General features: G+C 42.9%; 2 protein-coding genes across 2 annotated transcripts in view; one reads left to right on the top strand and one right to left on the bottom strand.

Annotated features, from left to right (window-relative positions):
- Positions 1-2,224, top strand: part of LOC129823938 (choline transporter-like protein 5-A) — a 75,187-nt gene extending 72,963 nt beyond the window's left edge. The window contains exon 22 of the mRNA XM_055883070.1: positions 120-2,224. Within this exon, the coding sequence (XP_055739045.1) occupies positions 120-214 (95 nt within the window). The 3' untranslated portion in view covers positions 215-2,224. The remainder of the gene's footprint in view (positions 1-119) is intronic.
- An 11,859-nt stretch (positions 2,225-14,083) lies between these two features.
- Positions 14,084-18,325, bottom strand: LOC129823939 (LIM/homeobox protein Lhx8-like). Its single transcript, XM_055883071.1, has 8 exons — positions 18,066-18,325; positions 16,722-16,871; positions 16,284-16,405; positions 15,659-15,879; positions 15,343-15,440; positions 15,138-15,233; positions 14,865-15,051; positions 14,084-14,707 (listed from the first exon to the last, which is right to left on the bottom strand). Exons 1-8 carry the CDS (start codon positions 18,147-18,149, stop codon positions 14,631-14,633), a joined length of 1,035 nt encoding a protein of 344 aa, XP_055739046.1. The 5' UTR covers positions 18,150-18,325; the 3' UTR covers positions 14,084-14,630.
- Between the last annotated feature and the right edge of the window lie 762 nt (positions 18,326-19,087).

Here is a 19,087-nt window from a genome sequence, read left to right as displayed (position 1 = left end):
ACTGTAAAAACCACCATGGCTGTTCACTTGCTTCATATTCGATCTGAGCACCTCTAACCCCTCTCTCCTCTCCCTTCCTCCTGCATCCCTCTCTCCACTCCTCCCATACACCCCTCCAGGTGAGGACTTGGAGAGGAATGATGGGAGCTCTGAGAAGCCTTTCCTCATGTCCGCTGGGCTGCACAGTATTCTGAGAAAAACTGACCACCACTGAGGGACACAAAACTGTCCTAAAAACTAATAGCTTTACTCTTCTGAGATATTTAGCATGCTTTAAACTCAACAGAGCTGAACACTAGCTACCTACACTATGCTGTCTATCAGCTAGCAAGTAATATCAGTCTCTAATGGACGATGAGACCACTGGCTGTGACTATTGCAACTCAAGAACCTTCTCAACTCTTCAGAATGAACACTGACTGTGATTTTGAGGGACTATGAGACTCCTCCTAAGAACTCTTACATTGACTATGACATTTGTGATCATTCAAATAATTATTAGAAGTACAGGACACGGACAATGAGACTAATAATGTGACGATTAGGCATGAAGACTTTGCTACTGCCTTACCTCAAGACTATGAATTTGCAGGCAGCAACTCTTTTGGAACAAGGTCAGGTGGTCAGACTTGTTCAGATAATCCAACAAACTCGTAACTCTCTGGTGCAGTGAGAGAGGGAGAGACTTCTGCTTTGCTCCAAACACATCAGAGGCTATGCATATCCAACCTGCAGGACACTACTATTGTCCCTATCATCTTCATTCATCCTCAGCAGCTATACTGTAACTGCAGTTTACATGAACAAGGGACCCTACTGCAAAGACAAGTGCAGCAGACTCTGACAGAACCCTAAATTGTAGTCTGACCAACACTTGTTCTGCGGACTTTGTCTTTTAGCTAATGCTCAAACTGGTTGATTTATGCTACTCAGTCAATATTCATTACTAATGGAGTTCCAGATACTTAGCCACTAAAGGCTAGGCAACAACAGTGTCAAGGACAATCATGAGAAAATTCTACCCTGTCACACTACTGCAGTCAACAGTGCAGTTTGCGGTCAAAACGTGAAACTGTGGTCACCTTTACACCCACAAATGGGCTCAGGTACAGCACGGGTAGCCTGTATTGTGTGTGTGTGTGTGTGTGTGTGTGTGTGTGTGATACTACACTGTACGTGTATGTCAGTGGAGGCTGCTGAGGGGAGAACGGCTCCTAATAATGTCTAGAACGGAGCAAATGGAATGGCATCAAACACCTGGAAACCATGTATTTGATGTATTTGATACCATTCCACTGATACCGCTCCAGTCATTACCACGATCCCGTTCTCCCCAATTAAGGTGCCACCAACCTCCTTTGATGTATGTTTGGAGGGACTAGCTGTTCCGAATAAGGGCTTCTGTATATCTGATATGCTCCTGTCCTACTGTATGAATATTGAATCCTACTGTTTCAACTTCGTCAAAACCGAATGGTTTCACTTTCAAATCAGGATTTGATTTTGAAGTCATGTCATCTCTGGGTCCTGATAGGATCTCATTACAACTGAATGGTGTTACTCCCTGGCCAATGGACTACTCTCCATAATCCAGACATACTGTATGTTGTGTGATAAGAAAACCTGCAAGCAAACAAAAATCCCTATGCATAGCTTTGGTTGCTGTATGGTGGATTACAGTTGTCTGAAGTGCTGATTTTTCCTTTTACCTGGATGACCACCCTGGCTCTGGCAAATACTTGGAGAGACTATCAAATACAGAGGATGTGTACAAAACACTGCACGAAAGTATCCACTATATTAAACAGAAGGCCATGGCAGATCCTGTGGAGATTCAGATAAGTCTGTGTCACTGCAATTTAAGATCCATTGAAAAATAAATGCTGTTTACCTAGCTGAGCATAAGGTTTTATGTACCACTTAATTGCAGGTTCTAGTTAATGTGCCTAGCTGGTTGATAATGGAGGCTTTTACTTTAGGCTAAACACCTTTTTAGACTCCTGGTAATGGAAGGATGTCAATGTAATTTTGGTAGAATTTGTACTTCAGTGGTAGTACAGCTGAAAAAAGTGCTATGTTTTTATAATGTCAATTACATTTACATGCTCTTTTCTACATTTTGGGATGAATATTTAATGTATATTTAATTTGGGATTTTCTTTTGTAAAATTTAGTCAATGAGAATGTGAAGTGACCTTTATAAATAAAATACATTTGAATAGTTCCATGTGCCTTACAGCATTTGATGTGCCATGTAATGCGTTTACACCAACAATTTCTACAGTGTGAAAACATGGCCAATATTTAAATATTGTGCAAAGCTACAGCTATTGCAGCTAAAACATCAAAATCACTGTAGAATCCATAAATCCCAATTACCCGTCTATTCTTCCTCATTTTGAGTTTCTTTTCAACTCTGAGGGCTCTATTCAATCTGAAACGCTGAAGCAGAAGGCGTTACAGATTCTCCTATATAAATGTTAAGGTAATTTACAATTGAGCCAAAATATGCAGCGTTTACTGTGAATGCAATCTCCACTAAAGTGGGAATATTGCCTTTAAATTTCATCCCAGCTGTAGAGCTGAACTTCCTCAATGCGGATTGAATCGCCCCCTTATTTCCAGTGCTGGATCAAGAGTACAACCAAAGATTATGGAAATTTTGACAAGGTACTCGTCTCTCCGCCCTAACAATGGAAGTCGTTGTCCACAAAGCGGTACGGTGGGCTGTCTAGCTCCTGCCAATCCTTTCTTTGGATTGGTGTATACATCTCATTTATTGTCATCTTTTAAAAAAATATTCAATGAGGGTTGTTGACATCAACCACCTGTATTCAATGTAGAGAGATGCTATGCAACTAGCCACATTCCATTAATATGCATAGCCTTCTCGACAACTCTGGTATAGTTCTCAAAGTTGCCGGGATTTCAAGTGACCTACTTATACTACATATACAAAAATATGTGGACATTCCTTTAAATTAGAGTATTCGGGCTATTTCAGCCACACCTGTTGCTGACAGGTGTATAAAATCGGGCACACAGCCATGCAATCTCCAAAGACAAACATTGGCAGTAGAATGGCCTTACTGAAGAGCTCAGAGACTTTCAACCTGGCCCTGTCATAGGTTGCAACCTTTCCAATAAGTCAGTTCTTCAAATTTCTGCCCTGCTAGAACTGCCCCGGTCAACTGTAAGTGCTGTTATTGTGTGGAAATGTCTAGGAGCAACAACTCAACCGCAAAGGTCACATAAGCTCACAGAACAGGACCACTGAGTGCTGAAGCACGTAGTGTGTAAAAATCGTCTGTCCTCGGTTGCAACACTCACTACTGAGTTCCAAACTGCCTCCAGAAGCAACGTCGGGAGTTTAATGAAATTGGTTTCCATGGCCAACCAGCCGCACACAGGCCTAAGATCCCCATGCGCAATACCAAGCGTCGGCTGGAGTGCTGTAAAGCTCGCCGCCATCGAACTCTGGAGCAGTGGAAACGCGTTCCCTGGAGTGATGAATCACATTTCACCATCTGGCAGTCCGACGGACTAATCTGGGTTTGGCGAATGCCAGGAGAACGCTACCTGCCCGATTGCATAGTGCCAACTGTAAAGTTTGGTGGAGGAGGAATAATGGTCTGGGGCTGTTTTTCCAGTGAAGGGAAATCTTAACGCTACAGCATACAATGGCATTCTAGACGATTCTGTGGCAACAGTTTGGGGAAGGCCCTTTCTTGTTTCAGCATGACAATGCCCCTGAGCACCAAGCGAGGTCCATACAGAAATGGTTTGTTGAGATCGGTATGGAAGAACTTGACTGGCCTCCACAGAACCCTGACCTCAACCCCATCAAACACCTTTGGGATGAATTGGAACGCTGACTGCCAGCCAGGCCTAATCATCCAACATCAGTGCCCGACCTCACAAATCCCCTTTGGCTGAATGGAAGCAAGTCCCAGCAGCAATTTTCCAGCCTCTAGTCGAAAGCCTTCCCAGAAAAGTGGAGACTGTTATAGCCTCGAAGGGGGGACCAACTCCATATTAATGGAATGAGAGTGTAGTGAATCAGACACTCATAACAACTTAAGCATTTGGAAACTTCAACTCGATCAAATAAACCATACATTTTTTTGTTGACCAAATTCAACACTCATTGACCGCCATACAAAAAGTTCTTGCTTGGAGGGCTAAAACAACGAAAAACACGCCACCTGCTTGAGGGAGACAGATTTTCTGCCTTGTTGGGCCTCTCTTCCTCTCCAGTACCATGATGGTTCGTTCAGCAGCTCGAGCATACCAAATCAAATGTTATTTGTCACATACACATTGTTAGCAGATGTTAATGCGAGTGTAGTGAAATGCTTGTGCTTATAGTTCCGACCATACAGTAATATCTAACAAGTAATCTAACAATTTCACAACAACTACCTTATACACAAGTGTAAAGGAATGAATAAGAATATGTACATAAAAAATATATGGATGAACGATGGCTGAACAGTATAGGCAAGATGCAGTAGACGGTATAAAGTACAGTATATACATATCAGATGAGTAATGCAGGGTATGTAAACATTATTTAAAGTGCCTAGTGATACATTTATTACATACAATTTTTAATGATTAAAGTGGCTAGAGATTTGAGTCAGTATGTTGGCAGCAGCCACTCAATGTTAGTGATGGCTGTTTAACAGTCTGATGGCCTTGAGATAGAAGCCGTTTTTCAGTCCCCGCTTTGATGCACTTGTACTGACCTCACCTGCTGGATGATAGCGGGGTGAACAGGCAGTGGCTCGGGTGGTTGTCCTTGATTATCTTTTTTGCCTTCCTGTGACATCTGGTGGTGTAGGTGTCCTGGAGGGTAGGTAGTTTGCCCCCGGTGATGCGTTGTGCAGACTCACTACCCTCTGGAGAGCCTTACGGTTGTGGGCGGAGCATTTGCCGTACCAGGTGGTGATACAGCCCGACAGGATGCTCTCGATTGTGCATCTAAAAGTTTGAGTGTTTTTGGTGACAAGCTGAATTTCTTCAGCCTCCTGAGGTTGAAGAGGCGCTGCTGCGCCTTCTTCACCACGCTGTCTGTGTGGGTGGACCATTTCAGTTTGTCTGTGATGTATATGCCGAGGAACTTAACTTTCCACCTTCTCCACTACAGTCCCGTCGATGTGGATTGGGGGGTGCTCCCTCTGCTGTTTCCTGAAGTCCGTGATCATCTCCTTTGTTTTGTTGACATTGAGTGTGAGGTTATTTTCCTGACACCACACTCCGAGAGCCCTCACCTCCTCCCTGTAGGCCGTCTCGTCATTGTTGGTAATCAAGTTTACCACTGTAGTGTCGTCTGCAAACTTGATGATTGAGTTGGAGGCGTGCATGGCCACACAATCATGGGTGAACAGTGAGTACAGAAGAGGTCTGAGAATGCACCCTTGTGGGGCCCCAGTGTTGAGGTTCAGCGGGGTGGAGATGTTGTTTCCTACCCTCACCACCTGTGGGGCGGCCCATCAGGAATTCCAGGACCCAGTTTCACAGGGCGGGGTCAAGACCCAGGGTCTTAATGATGAGTTTGGAGGGTACTATTGTGTTAAATGCTGAGCTGTAGTCAATGAACAGCATTCTTACATAGGTATTCCTCTTGCCCAGATGGGTTAGGGCAGTGTGATTGCGATTGCGTCGTCTGTGGACCTATTGGGGCAGTAAGCAAATTGGAGTGGATCTAGGGTGTCAGGTAGGGTGGAGGTGATATGGTCCTTGACTAGTCTCTCAAAGCACTTCATGATGACGCAAGTGAGTGCTACCGGGCGATAGTCATTTAGCTCAGTTACCTTAGCTTTCTTGGGAACAGGAACAATGGTGGCCCTCTTGAAGCATGTGGGAACAGCAGACTGGGATAAGGATTGATTGAATGTGTCCATAAACACACCAGCCAGCTGGTCTGCGCATGCTCTGAGGACGCGGCTAGGGATGTCGTCTAAGCCGGCAGCCGTGCGAGGGTTAACACATTTAAATGTTTTACTCACGTTGGCTGCAGTGAAGGAGAGCTCGCAGGTTTTCATAGCGGGCCATGTCGGTGGCACTGTATTGTCCTCAAAGCGAGCAAAGAAGTTGTTTAATTTATCTGGGAGCAAGACATCGTGGTCTGCGATGGGGCTGGTTTTCTTTTTGTAGTCCGTGATTGACTGTAGACCCTGCCACATACCTCATGTCTGAGCCGTTGAATTGCGACTACTTTGTCTCTATACTGACGCTTAGCTTGTTTGATTGCCTTGTGGAGGGAATAGCTACACTGTTTTGTATTCAGTCATGTTTCCGGTTGCCTTGCCCTGATTAAAAGCAATGGTTCGCGCTTTTAGTTTTGCGCGAATGCTGCCATCAACCCACGGTTTCTGGTTGGGGAAGGTTTTAATAGTCACTGTGGGTACAACATCACCGATACACTTGCTAATAAACTCGCTCACCGAATCAGCGTATTCATCAATGTTATTGTCCGACGCTATGCGGAACATATCCCAGTCCACGTGATTGACACAATCTTGAAGCGTGGAATCCGATTGGTCGGACCAGCGTTGAACAGACCTGAGTACGGGCGTTTCTTGTTTTAGTTTCTGTCTATAGGCTGGGAGCAACAAAATGGAGTCGTGGTCAGATTTTCCAAAAGGAGGGCGGGTGAGGGCTTTAACTTCCGTGGCGCATTCAGAGTAACAATGATCCAGGGTTTTACCAGCCTTGGTCGTGCATTCAATATGCTGATAAAATTTAGGGAGCCTTGTTTCCCAGTCCACGTGATTGACACAATCTTGAAGCGTGGAATCCGATTGGTCGGACCAGCGTTGAACAGACCTGAGTACGGGCGTTTCTTGTTTTAGTTTCTGTCTATAGGCTGGGAGCAACAAAATGGAGTCGTGGTCAGATTTTCCAAAAGGAGGGCGGGTGAGGGCTTTAACTTCCGTGGCGCATTCAGAGTAACAATGATCCAGGGTTTTACCAGCCTTGGTCGTGCATTCAATATGCTGATAAAATTTAGGGAGCCTTGTTTTCAGATTAGCCTTGTTAAAATCCCCAGCTACAATAAATGCAGCCTCAGGATATGTGGTTTCCAGTTTAAATAGAGTCCAATGAAGTTCTTTTCGGGCCGTCGATGTGTCTGCTTGGGGGGAATATACACGACTGTGATTATAATCAAAGAGAATTCTCATGGTAGATAATGCGGTCAGCATTTGATCGTAAGGAATTCTAGGTCAGGTGAACGAAAGGACTTGAGTTCCTGTATGTTGTTATGATCACACCACGTCTCGTTAATCATAAGATATACAACTCTGCCCTTCTTCTTACCAGAGGGATGTTTGTTTCTGTCGGCGCGATGCGTGAAGAAACCAGGTGGCTGTACCGACTCTGATAACATATCCCGAGTGAGCCATGTTTCTGTGAAACAAAGAAAGTTACAATCTTTGATGTCACTCTGGAAGGCAACCCTTGCTCAGATTTCGTCTACCTTGTTGTCAAGAGACTGGACATGGGTGAGTAGTATACTCGGGAGCGGTGCACGATGTGCCCGTCTACGGAGCCTGACCTGAAGACCGCTCCGTCTGCCCCTTTGTTTTGGGTAGCCAGCTGGGATCCGATCCATTGTCCTGGGTGGTGGACCAAACAGAGGATCCGCTTCGGGAAAGTCGTATTCCTGGTCGTAATGTTGGTAAGTTGACGTTGCTCTTATATCCAATAGTTCCTCCCGGCTGTATGTAATGAAACTTAAGATTTCCTGGGGTAACAATGTAAGAAATAATACCAAAAAAAACAAAATACTGCATAGTATCCTAGGAATGCGAAGCGAGGCGGCCATCTCTGTCGGTGCCGGAATACGGGCATTTGACTAGAACTCTGAGGAGGTGCTCCGCAGTCACCAGATGAAGAGACAGAGGTAGTAGGAAGAGGAGAATAAAATATTCAGGAGAGAATTCACCTGAAAGTTCAAGCAGCATGCTTGCCCATGGGCAAGTGCCAACGCCCAAGCATCTTGTCTACCAGCATCAGAGAAAGGTGGCGTCTACACATACTTTGGAGCAGGGCTTTAAATACATCTCCTCGAGGATCCCCGACCGTTCCATGTATTGGAGCTCCAGAGCTAGCACACCTTATTCAACTCGCTAACTAATTTATTAAGTGCTTGATGATAGGGTTTTGACTAGATGGGATACCGCTAATGTCAAGTGACTTTTTGTAGCAGGTTAGAATTTACACAGCAGGTTAGATAATGAGGTTAAAGTTGGGAAAAGGGTTAGCTAAAATGCAAAAGTTCTCAGATGTAACTCGCAAGTGTTGACGTCACTATGACATTAGCAGCATCCCTTCTAGACATGACACTTCAGTAGATTAATCAAGCGGGCAACATCATTGTGAAACGTCTGAGGGTCACGGAGGAGATTTTTGAGAACCAGAGATGCGTTCAGTTCGCTTGAACGTTTGCTACGTTGCAGAGCGGTTTGTACTGAACGACACGTTTCTTCAAAATGTTATTGTACGTACTTGAACAGACTGAGGTACGTTTGTTCCCGTTTGGTGTGTGTGGCTTGAAGCTATGGGTGACGTATTTAAAGGGCAGTGGCTATGCTGACAGTGTTCCCCGACCCACAACCAAATCCGTAAAGTTTTTCAACTGGTTGTTCGTTACAGCATCGCTTTGGTTCAATTGAACGTAAAAACGTACTGAACGCAGCCCTGTGCTTTGGAGTGCCCACACATGCCTCATACAACAAAACAGTCTATTCAGTCAGTTAAACTGTAAAGCGCGTCAAATGGCATTACGATTGTCATGACCGTCAAAACAAGACCGCATCTATGAAGTCCAGTCCCTCTCAGCAGTGATCATATGGCTTTCATTTAGATTTTTTTTTTTTTTTTTTCACAGCCTTCCAAAATAGATATCTATCTATAAATAACAAAAGGCTGTGAAGTATTTGTAGTTAATCATATCAGAGCTGTAGCTCCGCCCACTGGTGAAGTGGAGCAGAGCATGCTGGGCGATCTCCAGCTCAGAGAAGATCAGCTCCAGAGTAGTCAAGTGAGAGAATTCCAGCCATCCTTGTGTTTTCCCACCAGTTAGCTGTGTGCATCCTTGTTGATATGTAAGTACATCTTTCACATGTTCCCGGTGTTTGTCTGAAGATGCACTCTGTGACTATAATGTCATATGTATGGTTATGCTAATTAGTAGTTTATACTGCGAGCTAGCTAGCTCTAGTTTGGTTGTCTTATCATTTTGGACATTTAACCCTGTGTTTGTAATGACCCCCAGCGTGTTTTATATTTTGATTTCAAATTAGTACAGTCACGTTGTATTGCGCTGTATAGCATTAAGTCATTATAGTAATATTATATCCAAGCATATTGTTTATGAGATGTGAATTGTAGATTCAATTGTCATTCACTATTGTATCTTTATTTCTCTCTTTACTTGCAGACCTCACACACACTTTGTTTGAAGCAAGTTGCTCATCCACACTACATACACTGTGCGGTGCTGTTCCGTGCCTGTGCATCTTCAGCGTTATTAAACCCCCTCAACTGGAATCCTACCTGTCTGTCCTCTGTGCCCTTACCAGCACAAGGGAGCGAACACATTAAGGAAAACCTAACCAAAAGAATATACAGACCACCAAGTCCTCACTTACACATATACATACAGTACCAGTCAAAAGTTTGGACACACCTACTCATTCAAGAGTTTTTCTATATTTTTACTATTTTCTACATAGTTTTTTAAATATTTTTTTATTTCACCTTTATTTAACCAGGTAAGCTAGTTGAGAACAAGTTATCATTTACAACTGCGACCTGGCCAAGATAAAGCATAGCAGTGTGAACAGACAACAACACAGAGTTACACATGGAGTAAACAATAAACAAGTCAATAACACAGTAGGAAAGAAAAGAGTCTATATACATTGTGTGCAAAAGGCATGAGGTAGGCAATAAATAGGCCATAGGAACGAATAATTACAATTTAGCAGATTAACACTGGAGTGATAAATCATCAGATGATCATGTGCAAGAAGAGATACTGGTGTGCAAAAGAGCAGAAAAGTAAATAAATAAAAACAGTATGGGGATGAGGTAGGTAAATTGGGTGGGCTATTTACAGATGGACTATGTACAAGTGCAGCGATCGGTTAGCTGCTCAGATAGCAGATGTTTAAAGTTGGTGAGGGAAATAAGTCTCCAACTTCAGCGATTTTTGCAATTCGTTCCAGTCACAGGCAGCAGAGAACTGGAAGGAAAGGCGGCCAAATGATGTGTTGGCTTTGGGGATGATCAGTGAGATATACCTGCTGGAGCGCGTGCTACGGGTGGGTGTTGTTATCGTGACCAGTGAACTGAGATAAGGCGGGGCTTTACCTAGCAGGGACTTATAGATATTTGTAGAAAAGTAGTGAAGACATCAAAAGTATGAAATAACACATATGGAATCATGTAATAACCAAAAGAGGGTTAAACAAATCAAAATATATTTTAGATTTGAAATTCTTCAAAGTAGCCACGCTTTGCCTCGACGACAGATTTGCTCACATTTCAATTAACAGGTGTGCCTTGTTAGAAGTTCATTCGTTGAATTTATTTCCTTAATGTGTTTGAGCCAATCATTTGAATTGTGACAAGATAGGGGTGGTATTCAGAAGATAGCCCTATTTGGTAAAAAAACAAGTCCATATTATGGCAAGAACAGCTCAAATAAACAAAGAGAAATGACAGTCCATCATTACTTTAACACATGAAGGTCAGTCAATCCGGAAAATTTCAAGAACTTTTGAAAGTTTCTTCAAGTGCAGTCGCAAAAAACATCAAGCACTATGATGAAACTGGCTCTCATGAGGACCACCACAGGAAAGGAAGACCCAGAGTTACCTCTGCTGTAGAGGATAAGTTCATTAGAGTTACCAGCTTCAGAAATTGGCAAATAACTGCACCTCAGATTACAGCCCAAATAAATGCTTCACAAAGTTCAAGTAAGAGACCCACCACAAACTGTACAGAGGAGACTGCGTGAATCAGGACTTCATGGTCAAAATGCTGCAAAGAAACCCGTACTAAAGGACACCAATAAGAAGAGACTTGCTTGGGCCAAGAAACACGAGCAATGGACATTAGACCGGTGGAAATACAGTATATCATTTTGGTCTGATGAGTACAAATTTGAGATTTTTGGTTCCAACCGCAGTGTCTTTGTGAGATGCAGAGTAGGTGAACGGATGATCTCCGCATGTGTGGTTCCCACCGTGAAGCATGGAGGAGGTGTGGGGGTGCTTTGCTGGTGACACTGTCAGTGATTTTATTTAGAATTCAAGGCACTTAACCAGCATGGCTACCACACCATTCTGTAGCGATACGCCATACCATCTGGTTTGCTCTTAGTGAGACTATCATTTGTTTTTCAACAGGACAATGACCCGAAACACACCTCCAGGCTGTGTAAGGGCTATTTGACCAAGAAGAAGAGTGATGGTGCTGCATCAGATGACCTGGCCAAGTGATTCCTCATGAAGCTGGTTGAGAGAATGCCAAGTGTGTGCAAAGCTGTCATCAATGCAAAGGGTGGCTACTTTGAAGAATCTCAAATATATTTTGATTTGTTTAACACTTTTTTGGTGGTTACATGTGTTTCATAGTTTATCTTCACTATTATTCTACAATGTAGAAAATAGTAAAATAAAGAAAAACCCTTGAATGAGGTGTGTCCAAACATAAATACATTTATACATGAACAAAAATACACTCTGAACAAAAATATAAATGCAACATGTAAGGTGTTGGTCCCGCAGAAATGTTCCATGTGCACAAAAAGCTGATCTCTCAAATTTTGTGCACAAGTTTGTTTTCATCCATGTTAGTGAGCATTTCTCCTTTGCCAAGATAATCCATCCACCTGACCGGTTTGACATATAAAGAAGCTGATTAAACAGCATGATCATTACACAGCTGCACCTTGTGCTGGGGGACAAAAGGCCACTAAAATGTGAAGTTGTCACAACATAATGCTTAAAGATGTCTACGTTTTTAGGGAGCATGCAAATGGCATGCTGACTGCAGGACTGTCCACCCAGAGCCAGAGAATTAAATGTTGATTTCTCTACATAAGCTGCCTCCAATGTTGTTTTAGAGAATTTGGCAGTACCTCTAACCGGCCTCAACTGCAGACCACGTGTAGCCACGCCAGACCAGAACCTACACATCCGGCTTCTTCACCTGTGGAATCATCTGACACCAGCCACCCGGAAAGCTGATGCAACTGTGGGTTTGCACAGCCGAAAAAATTCTGCAGTTTGGTGCCGTAACCGACTTCTGTGGGCAAATGATCACCTTCGATGGCCACTGTGCTCTTCACAGATGAATCCCGGTCTCAACTGTACCCGGGAGATGGCAGACAGCGTCGTGTGGGCTAGCAGTTTGCTGATGTCAACGTTGTGAACAGAGTGCCCCGTGGTGGTGGTGTGGGTACGGGCAGGCATAAGCTACGGACAACAAACACAACTGCATTTTATCGATGGCAATTTTATTGCACAAAGATACTGTTGAGATTCTAAGGCCCATTGTTGTGCCATTCATCCGCAGCCTTCACTTCATGCTTCAGCATGATAATTCACAGGCCCAATGTGGCAAGGATCTGTACGCAAATCCTGGAAGCTGAAAATGTTGCAGTTCTTCCATGGTCTGCATTCTTACCAGACATGTCACCCATTGAGCATGTTTCGGATGCTCTGGATTGACAGCATGTTTCAGTTCCCGCCAATATTCAAAATCTTTGCACAGCCATTGAAGAGTAGGACAAAATTCCACAGGCCACAATCAACAGCCTGATCAACTCTATGTAAAGGAGATATGCATGAGGCTTACGGTGGTCACACCAGATACCGACTGGTACCGACTACCGAATGTTTTTAAATAAACCAACACATTTAAATAAGTATTCAGACCACTTTACTTTGTTGAAGCACCTTTGGCAGCGATTACAGCCTCAGTCTTCTTGGGTATAACGCTACAATCTTGGCACACCTGTATTTGGGGAGTTTCTCCCATTCTTCTCTGCAGATCCTCTCAAGCTCTCAGGTTGGATGGGGAGCATTGCTGCACAGCTATTTTCAGGTCTCTTCAGAGATGTTCGATCGGGTTCAAGTCTCTGCCACTCAAGGACATTCAGAGACTTGTCCAGAAGCCACTCCTGTGTTGTCTTGTCTGTGTGCTTTGGGTCGTTGTCCTGTTGGAAGGTGAAACTTTGCCCGAGAATGAGGTCCTGAGCGCTCTGGAGCAGGTTTTCTTTAAGGAGCGTTCTCTGTACTTTGTCCATTCATCTTTGCCTCGATCCTGTCTAGTCCCTGCCGCTGAAAAACATCCCCACAGCATGATGCTGCCACTATCATGCCGAAGGGATGGTGCCAGGTTTCCTCCAGATGTGATGCTTGGCATTCAGGCCAACGAGTTCAATCTTGGTTTCATTAGACTAGAGAATCTTGTTTCTCGTGGTTAGTCTTTAGGTGTCTTTTGTCAAACTCCATTCAGGCTGTCATGTGCCTTTTTACTGAGGAGTGGTTTCCGTCTGGCCACTCTACCATAAAGGCCTGATTGGTGGAGTGCTTCAGAGATGGTTGTCCTTCTGGAAGGTTCTCCCATCTCCTCAGAGGAGCTGTCAGTGACCATCGGGTTCTTGGTCACATCCCTGACCAAGACCCTTCTATTGCTCAGTTCGGCCAGGCGGACAGCTTCAAAACTTCCATTTAAGAATGATGGAGGCCACTGTGTTCTTGGGAACCTTCAATGCTTCCCCAGATCTGTGCCTTGACAAATTCCTGTCTCAGAGCTCTACAGACAATTCCTTCAACCTCATAGCTTGGTTTTTGTTCTGACATGCAGTCAACTGTGGAACCTTAGACAGGTGTGTGCCTTTCCAAATCATGTCCAATCAATTGCATTTACTTCAGGAGGACTCCAATCAAGTTGTAGAAACAGCTCAAGGATGATAAATGGAAACAGGATGCACTCAAGTTCAATTGAATCATGTAAATAAGTATTCAGACCCTTTGCTATAAGGTATGTTTATTTTTTATAAATTTACAAACATTTCTAGAAACCTGTTTTTGCTTTGTCATTACCTCATGTGTGTAGATTGCTGAGGATTTTTTATTTAATCCATTTTAGAAGGCTAATGTAACAAAATTTGGGGAAAAGTCAAGGGGTCTGAATAACTTTGAAGGCACTGTATAGCTGTATTCAGTCATATGAAATCTATAGATAAGTGCCCAATTAATTTTTCAATTTACTTATTTCCTTATGAACTGTAACTCAGAAAAAAATCTTTGAAATCGTTGCATATTTCATTTTTGTTCAGTGTACACAACTAATCTATTAATACATTTTTTTTTTTTTACAAAGTGCTCAGTCACATACCTCAAATAAATTAAATGCCAACCAATATGTACAATACATCAACAACAAGTTTACATATTAACCTTATTTTACATCTGAATTTGATCTCCTTCAATAAATCCCCATAGCAGATAATTTTGCACCCCACCCTTTAATGGACAGGGGTATCGCATTGGCTCCTCAGCATTCTAACCAATGGTAATGGCCGGTTCCGCAGGGTGTGAAGATCAGGCATGGCTGATTGGCAGCTGTGTCATGGAATGGTATAAAAGAGGCTGGAACACCAGGGAGGAGGGAGAGTGCACTGTGAAGAACAAACATAATAGCCCATTGGGTTATGAAATAATGTGATTTCAGATCTTTGCACTGAATTCTAAAGCAAAACTAATAAGATGTTACAAAGAAAGCTTAACCCACAAGACATAAAAAAGATGAACCTGTGATGTACTGGTTTTGCTCACCATCCATGTAGGTGTGTAGTGCTGTAAGCACGGGTGTGTCTGTTGGTATGTAGGATGTGTAGTGTAGATCCTCCATAAGAGGCGGAGAAAGACTGGACTGCTGTAGTGACGACATCGCTGCAGATGGCACATGGTGCTGAGGGCTCACATGCTTCTTATGACGAGCTCGACAGTTCTGGAACCAAACCTGGACATTCAATAGGGATGGGTTAAGCTTAATTTGTAACTTCAGGGACACCTAGAATTGTTTGACTAGACTGTTAGAGAGCTCACCTGAATGACCCTGCGACTGAGCCCAGTCCTCTCTGCCAGCTTCTGGAGGGTCTGAGCATCTGGGTTGTTGTCCTGAGCAAACTGGGCCTGCATCACCTGACAGACAAGATACAGTGAATGTAAGATGGTCACACAATCATATCATTCATATGCAAACATCCAGGATAGTCATTTCTGGAGTGACAGGAAAGTAATAAATATTCACCTGTAGCTGGTCTGTGGTGAAGCTAGTGCGAGCCCTCTTAGCTGGTTTGGGATGAGACCCTTCTTGCTCTGATGGCGGGGCTCCCTCTACAGTAACACCTTTTCATGTAAACACAGGACCGCATAGGAAAATGAGGAAGGCTAATTGATAAGGACAGATCTAGAATCTCATATTTAGCAATTTTCAAAATAATTAAATTGCCTAAATTAAATTGCTACATCAATCATACATGTGTAGAAAAACAGTTAGTGAACAATTAACACATTTTTTTAAATGCAGGCCTTATTCTTTCTACACACCTTTTAATGTTGCTTACCACTTTCCATGGCCTGTTTGAGGTTGTCCAGCATGCAGTCGTAGTGGATTCGACACAGCACCCTCTCCTCCACCAGGGCAAATTCCTCCCCCGTGGAGAGCTGGCGTTTGCAGGAGAAGCAGGCAAAGCAGGCCAGGTGGTAGGTGTTGCCCTTTGCTCTCCTCACCCAGTCTTTGGAGTGCATGTTCCTGCCACAGTGGGCACAGCGAGTTCCATACTTCCTGTGGGAAAGTTGGATTGCAAACAAACTACAGATCAAAACCACTAAAGGCAGGGTAGCCATTTACTTTTTTAAATCAACAAAATTATTTGATCATGAATCTAGAAATACAAGGTTGTCCCCCCAAAATGCATTTAATGTAAATTGAAGGCTGTAGAGAAGTCCTACTATGAATGGTGTGCTATAAATACTAGAGGTCCCAAGGTTAACAGACAATTATCTTGCATTGTAGAAAGTCTCATTAACATCATTAGATAACAATTGAATGTCATCTCAAAGTTGCAACTTCAGATGTAGCCTAAACTCAACTCTCCGTTGACTTGAAGTACATCGTGGAGTTGAGTTTTACTTGGCTAATCGCGCTAGAACCCTCCCTGTATGGAAGAGGTCTCCCTTTTCACCTACCTGAAGTAGTCGAGTTTGCAGAAAACCACCTCGTCTTTAATGTAGCAACTGACATGTCTTCCTAGAGGAGTTTGGCACATGCTGCACGAGAGGCAGTTCACGTGCCAACACAAGTTGTTCACCTGAAATGTAGCCACAACAGTTAAACAGATTTATTCGCCCGAAAGAGTAGCCTGGTCTACAGTTTTAGCCACGAAAATTAGGCAAGTGTGAACACCATTCGATGTTAATAGTAACAATTTTGCTGAACTTAAAACGTAATTGTATTTACCAAATAGGCCTACGTCAACAACAAAAAATCCTGTCACAGTTAAAAATGTGAACGCTTTAGGGATCCTAGGCCTATGCGTTTATGAACGTTGGGGGAGAAAAAAAATGTACATACAGATTTTAGGCCTTGGTTGAATATCTAAGCCGGTCATAGGCTCGGCAACTTACCTTGAGTAGGTATTTGTCAACTATCTCCAAACCACAACTTGCACAAAGGCTTTTCCCCAGAGAGGCTGATGCCATCGTCTGCGGTGTCAAGGAAGACAAAGACGAAGATGGTGAATACGACTCATCTCCAAAAATGTAATCCGATGTGCCCTAGATATATAAAACAGAAAAATAAGACATGATTGACACAAGGCACATTTTTCCATGCATAAATTAACAATTTCATATGCCTAAATTTGACCAGGCCTATCCATGTCTGGGTTTTCCTCTTTACCATCGGACTTTCCTGATAGTACATACATTTGTCATCTAAAGTAGTTTTGACTGACGTGATTTTCCCACCTAGTTATCTTAAGATGAATGCACAAACTAAATCGCTCTGGTTACGAGTCTGCTTATTGACATGTAAAATGAAGGCACCCGTGAAGGCATAGGCCCAATTTCCACTGGTAAGGTTTCACGCATAGGCCTACTATTAAAAATAGGCTACCGGTATACCCGTTTGATTACCCTTCCTTAAGCTACTTGTCGGCGTATTGACTGTACGTTTGTTTATTCCATGTGTAACTGTTTGTGTCTCACTGCTTTGCTTTATTTTGGCCAGGTCGCAGTTGTAAATGAGAACTTGTTCTCAACTGGGCTACCTGGTTAAATAAAGGTTAAATTAAAAAAAGTATACTCAAAGAATCGGAAGATGCCCTTCCACATCCCTCCTTAGGCATAGTGACTAGTCAAAATATGCACTGGGGATGGCCTTTAGCTCCACTTCTGCTTGCTATGACAACCACGACGAAAAAAATAGGACTAAAATGCCATCTTCAAGAACCCTTTAATAATTGTTTTGGTACACATGAACCAAAACTCTTGAAATGTTAAACCACCTATCAACAAAATAACGTTCATGGTTCAACGCCTATCAATTTCTGCTGTCAATCACATTAGTTCTCTGCAGAAAGGTAATTCTTGTAAAATGATCATATCCAGGACGAATGACAGAACAAAAATGCCAAATCAAACATACAGATTTGTTTGGCAGTTATCGACATGGCAGCTTTCTCCAAACCAACGCGCAGGCAGCCATGTATTTTGATTAGCCTGTAACGCAACCTCCCTCAGGTAATGCACTGAATTGTGCAGAGACAACGAATGGGTGCCCATCTCAAATCTCAAATTATTAACTTGAAAACAGTCGCCCGTCGGTTTGGAGTAGCCTAACATTTTACCGAATGTAGGATGTTTAAACAATAAATGGTAGGCCTAATAGCACCATATAATATCGAAAAATTCGCTAAACAATGAATGCTCGATAATTTCTTCAAACTTTTAATATGGATATAGGCATACCGTGCTGTCGAAGGTCGAGTTAAACCCATTTTCAATGTCATCCACCTCGGGGCAAGCCAACATTTGTTCGCTTTTCCAATACATTACGTTGTAGCCCTAGAACAAAACGCAAATCCACCAGGATAATAGTCCCATATAGATTCCATCCAGTGTCAGAGGCAGCTGCACCAACCCCATGCTCTAGCGAAAGCAATCTTTGCATTAGTGAGGTTTGAACTTTTTCCTCTCCATTTTCCTTTTGACTGTCTTGGCCGCACCTCCTTATATGCCCGCCTTGCAGTGGATATGAGATGTTATACATTGGGAAAGTATTTCAGTAATACGTCAGAGGTGATAACACATCTGTCGATATAGCTTTTTATTTTCGTTATTTATACATAATACAACAATCCTCCGTGATAAGATGCTCATAATTTCGTTTTATTTCACACGCTGCTGCTAAAGGTGAAAATAAACTAAAACAAATGTAACAGGTCATTTAGGCTTTGTTCAGCTCTTACAATTTATAGCCCAATGTTTGCAACCTTAGTTTCAGAAAAGAAAGAACTCGCATTGCGGCAATCAGTTCGTTTTTAATCCATCCCATTCGGACTAACCGATAGCATCTGGGCAGAGAGCAACTGACTGCAGCCCAATTGGGTTTATTGTCCCGTAGTTGAGTTCAGCATCTTTATTGCTGCCTGCAGCTGATGATGGTGACGGTAGTTCAATGAACGATGGGCCCTATAAATGCTAAATACAAGTAGGTTTGTGAAACCTCTATCATTTTTAAATAATTTAGTGTGTGCCCATTTTTTCTTTGTTTTGCCATGGTAAACACGTGCAAAGCTTTAGTAAAACCATATATAAAAGGCGTGGGGACCCTTTTCAATAGGAAAGCTTACAGTTCGAAGCATCTGATTTAAAAAAGAGATGTGCAATCTTCAGCATTATAATAATTGTCATCATGCTTCTTGTTATAAGTTGTTATGCAATGTTGGCTATGGCCCACTGCAGGAATAAAAAAAAAATGGTACCAAGAT

Source organism: Salvelinus fontinalis, chromosome 26 (genome assembly GCF_029448725.1).
Source record: "Salvelinus fontinalis isolate EN_2023a chromosome 26, ASM2944872v1, whole genome shotgun sequence".
NCBI classification, from domain to species: Eukaryota; Metazoa; Chordata; class Actinopteri; order Salmoniformes; family Salmonidae; genus Salvelinus; species Salvelinus fontinalis.
The sequence above is the reverse complement of the archived record's forward strand: the minus strand, read 5'-3'. Positions and strand labels throughout refer to the sequence as shown.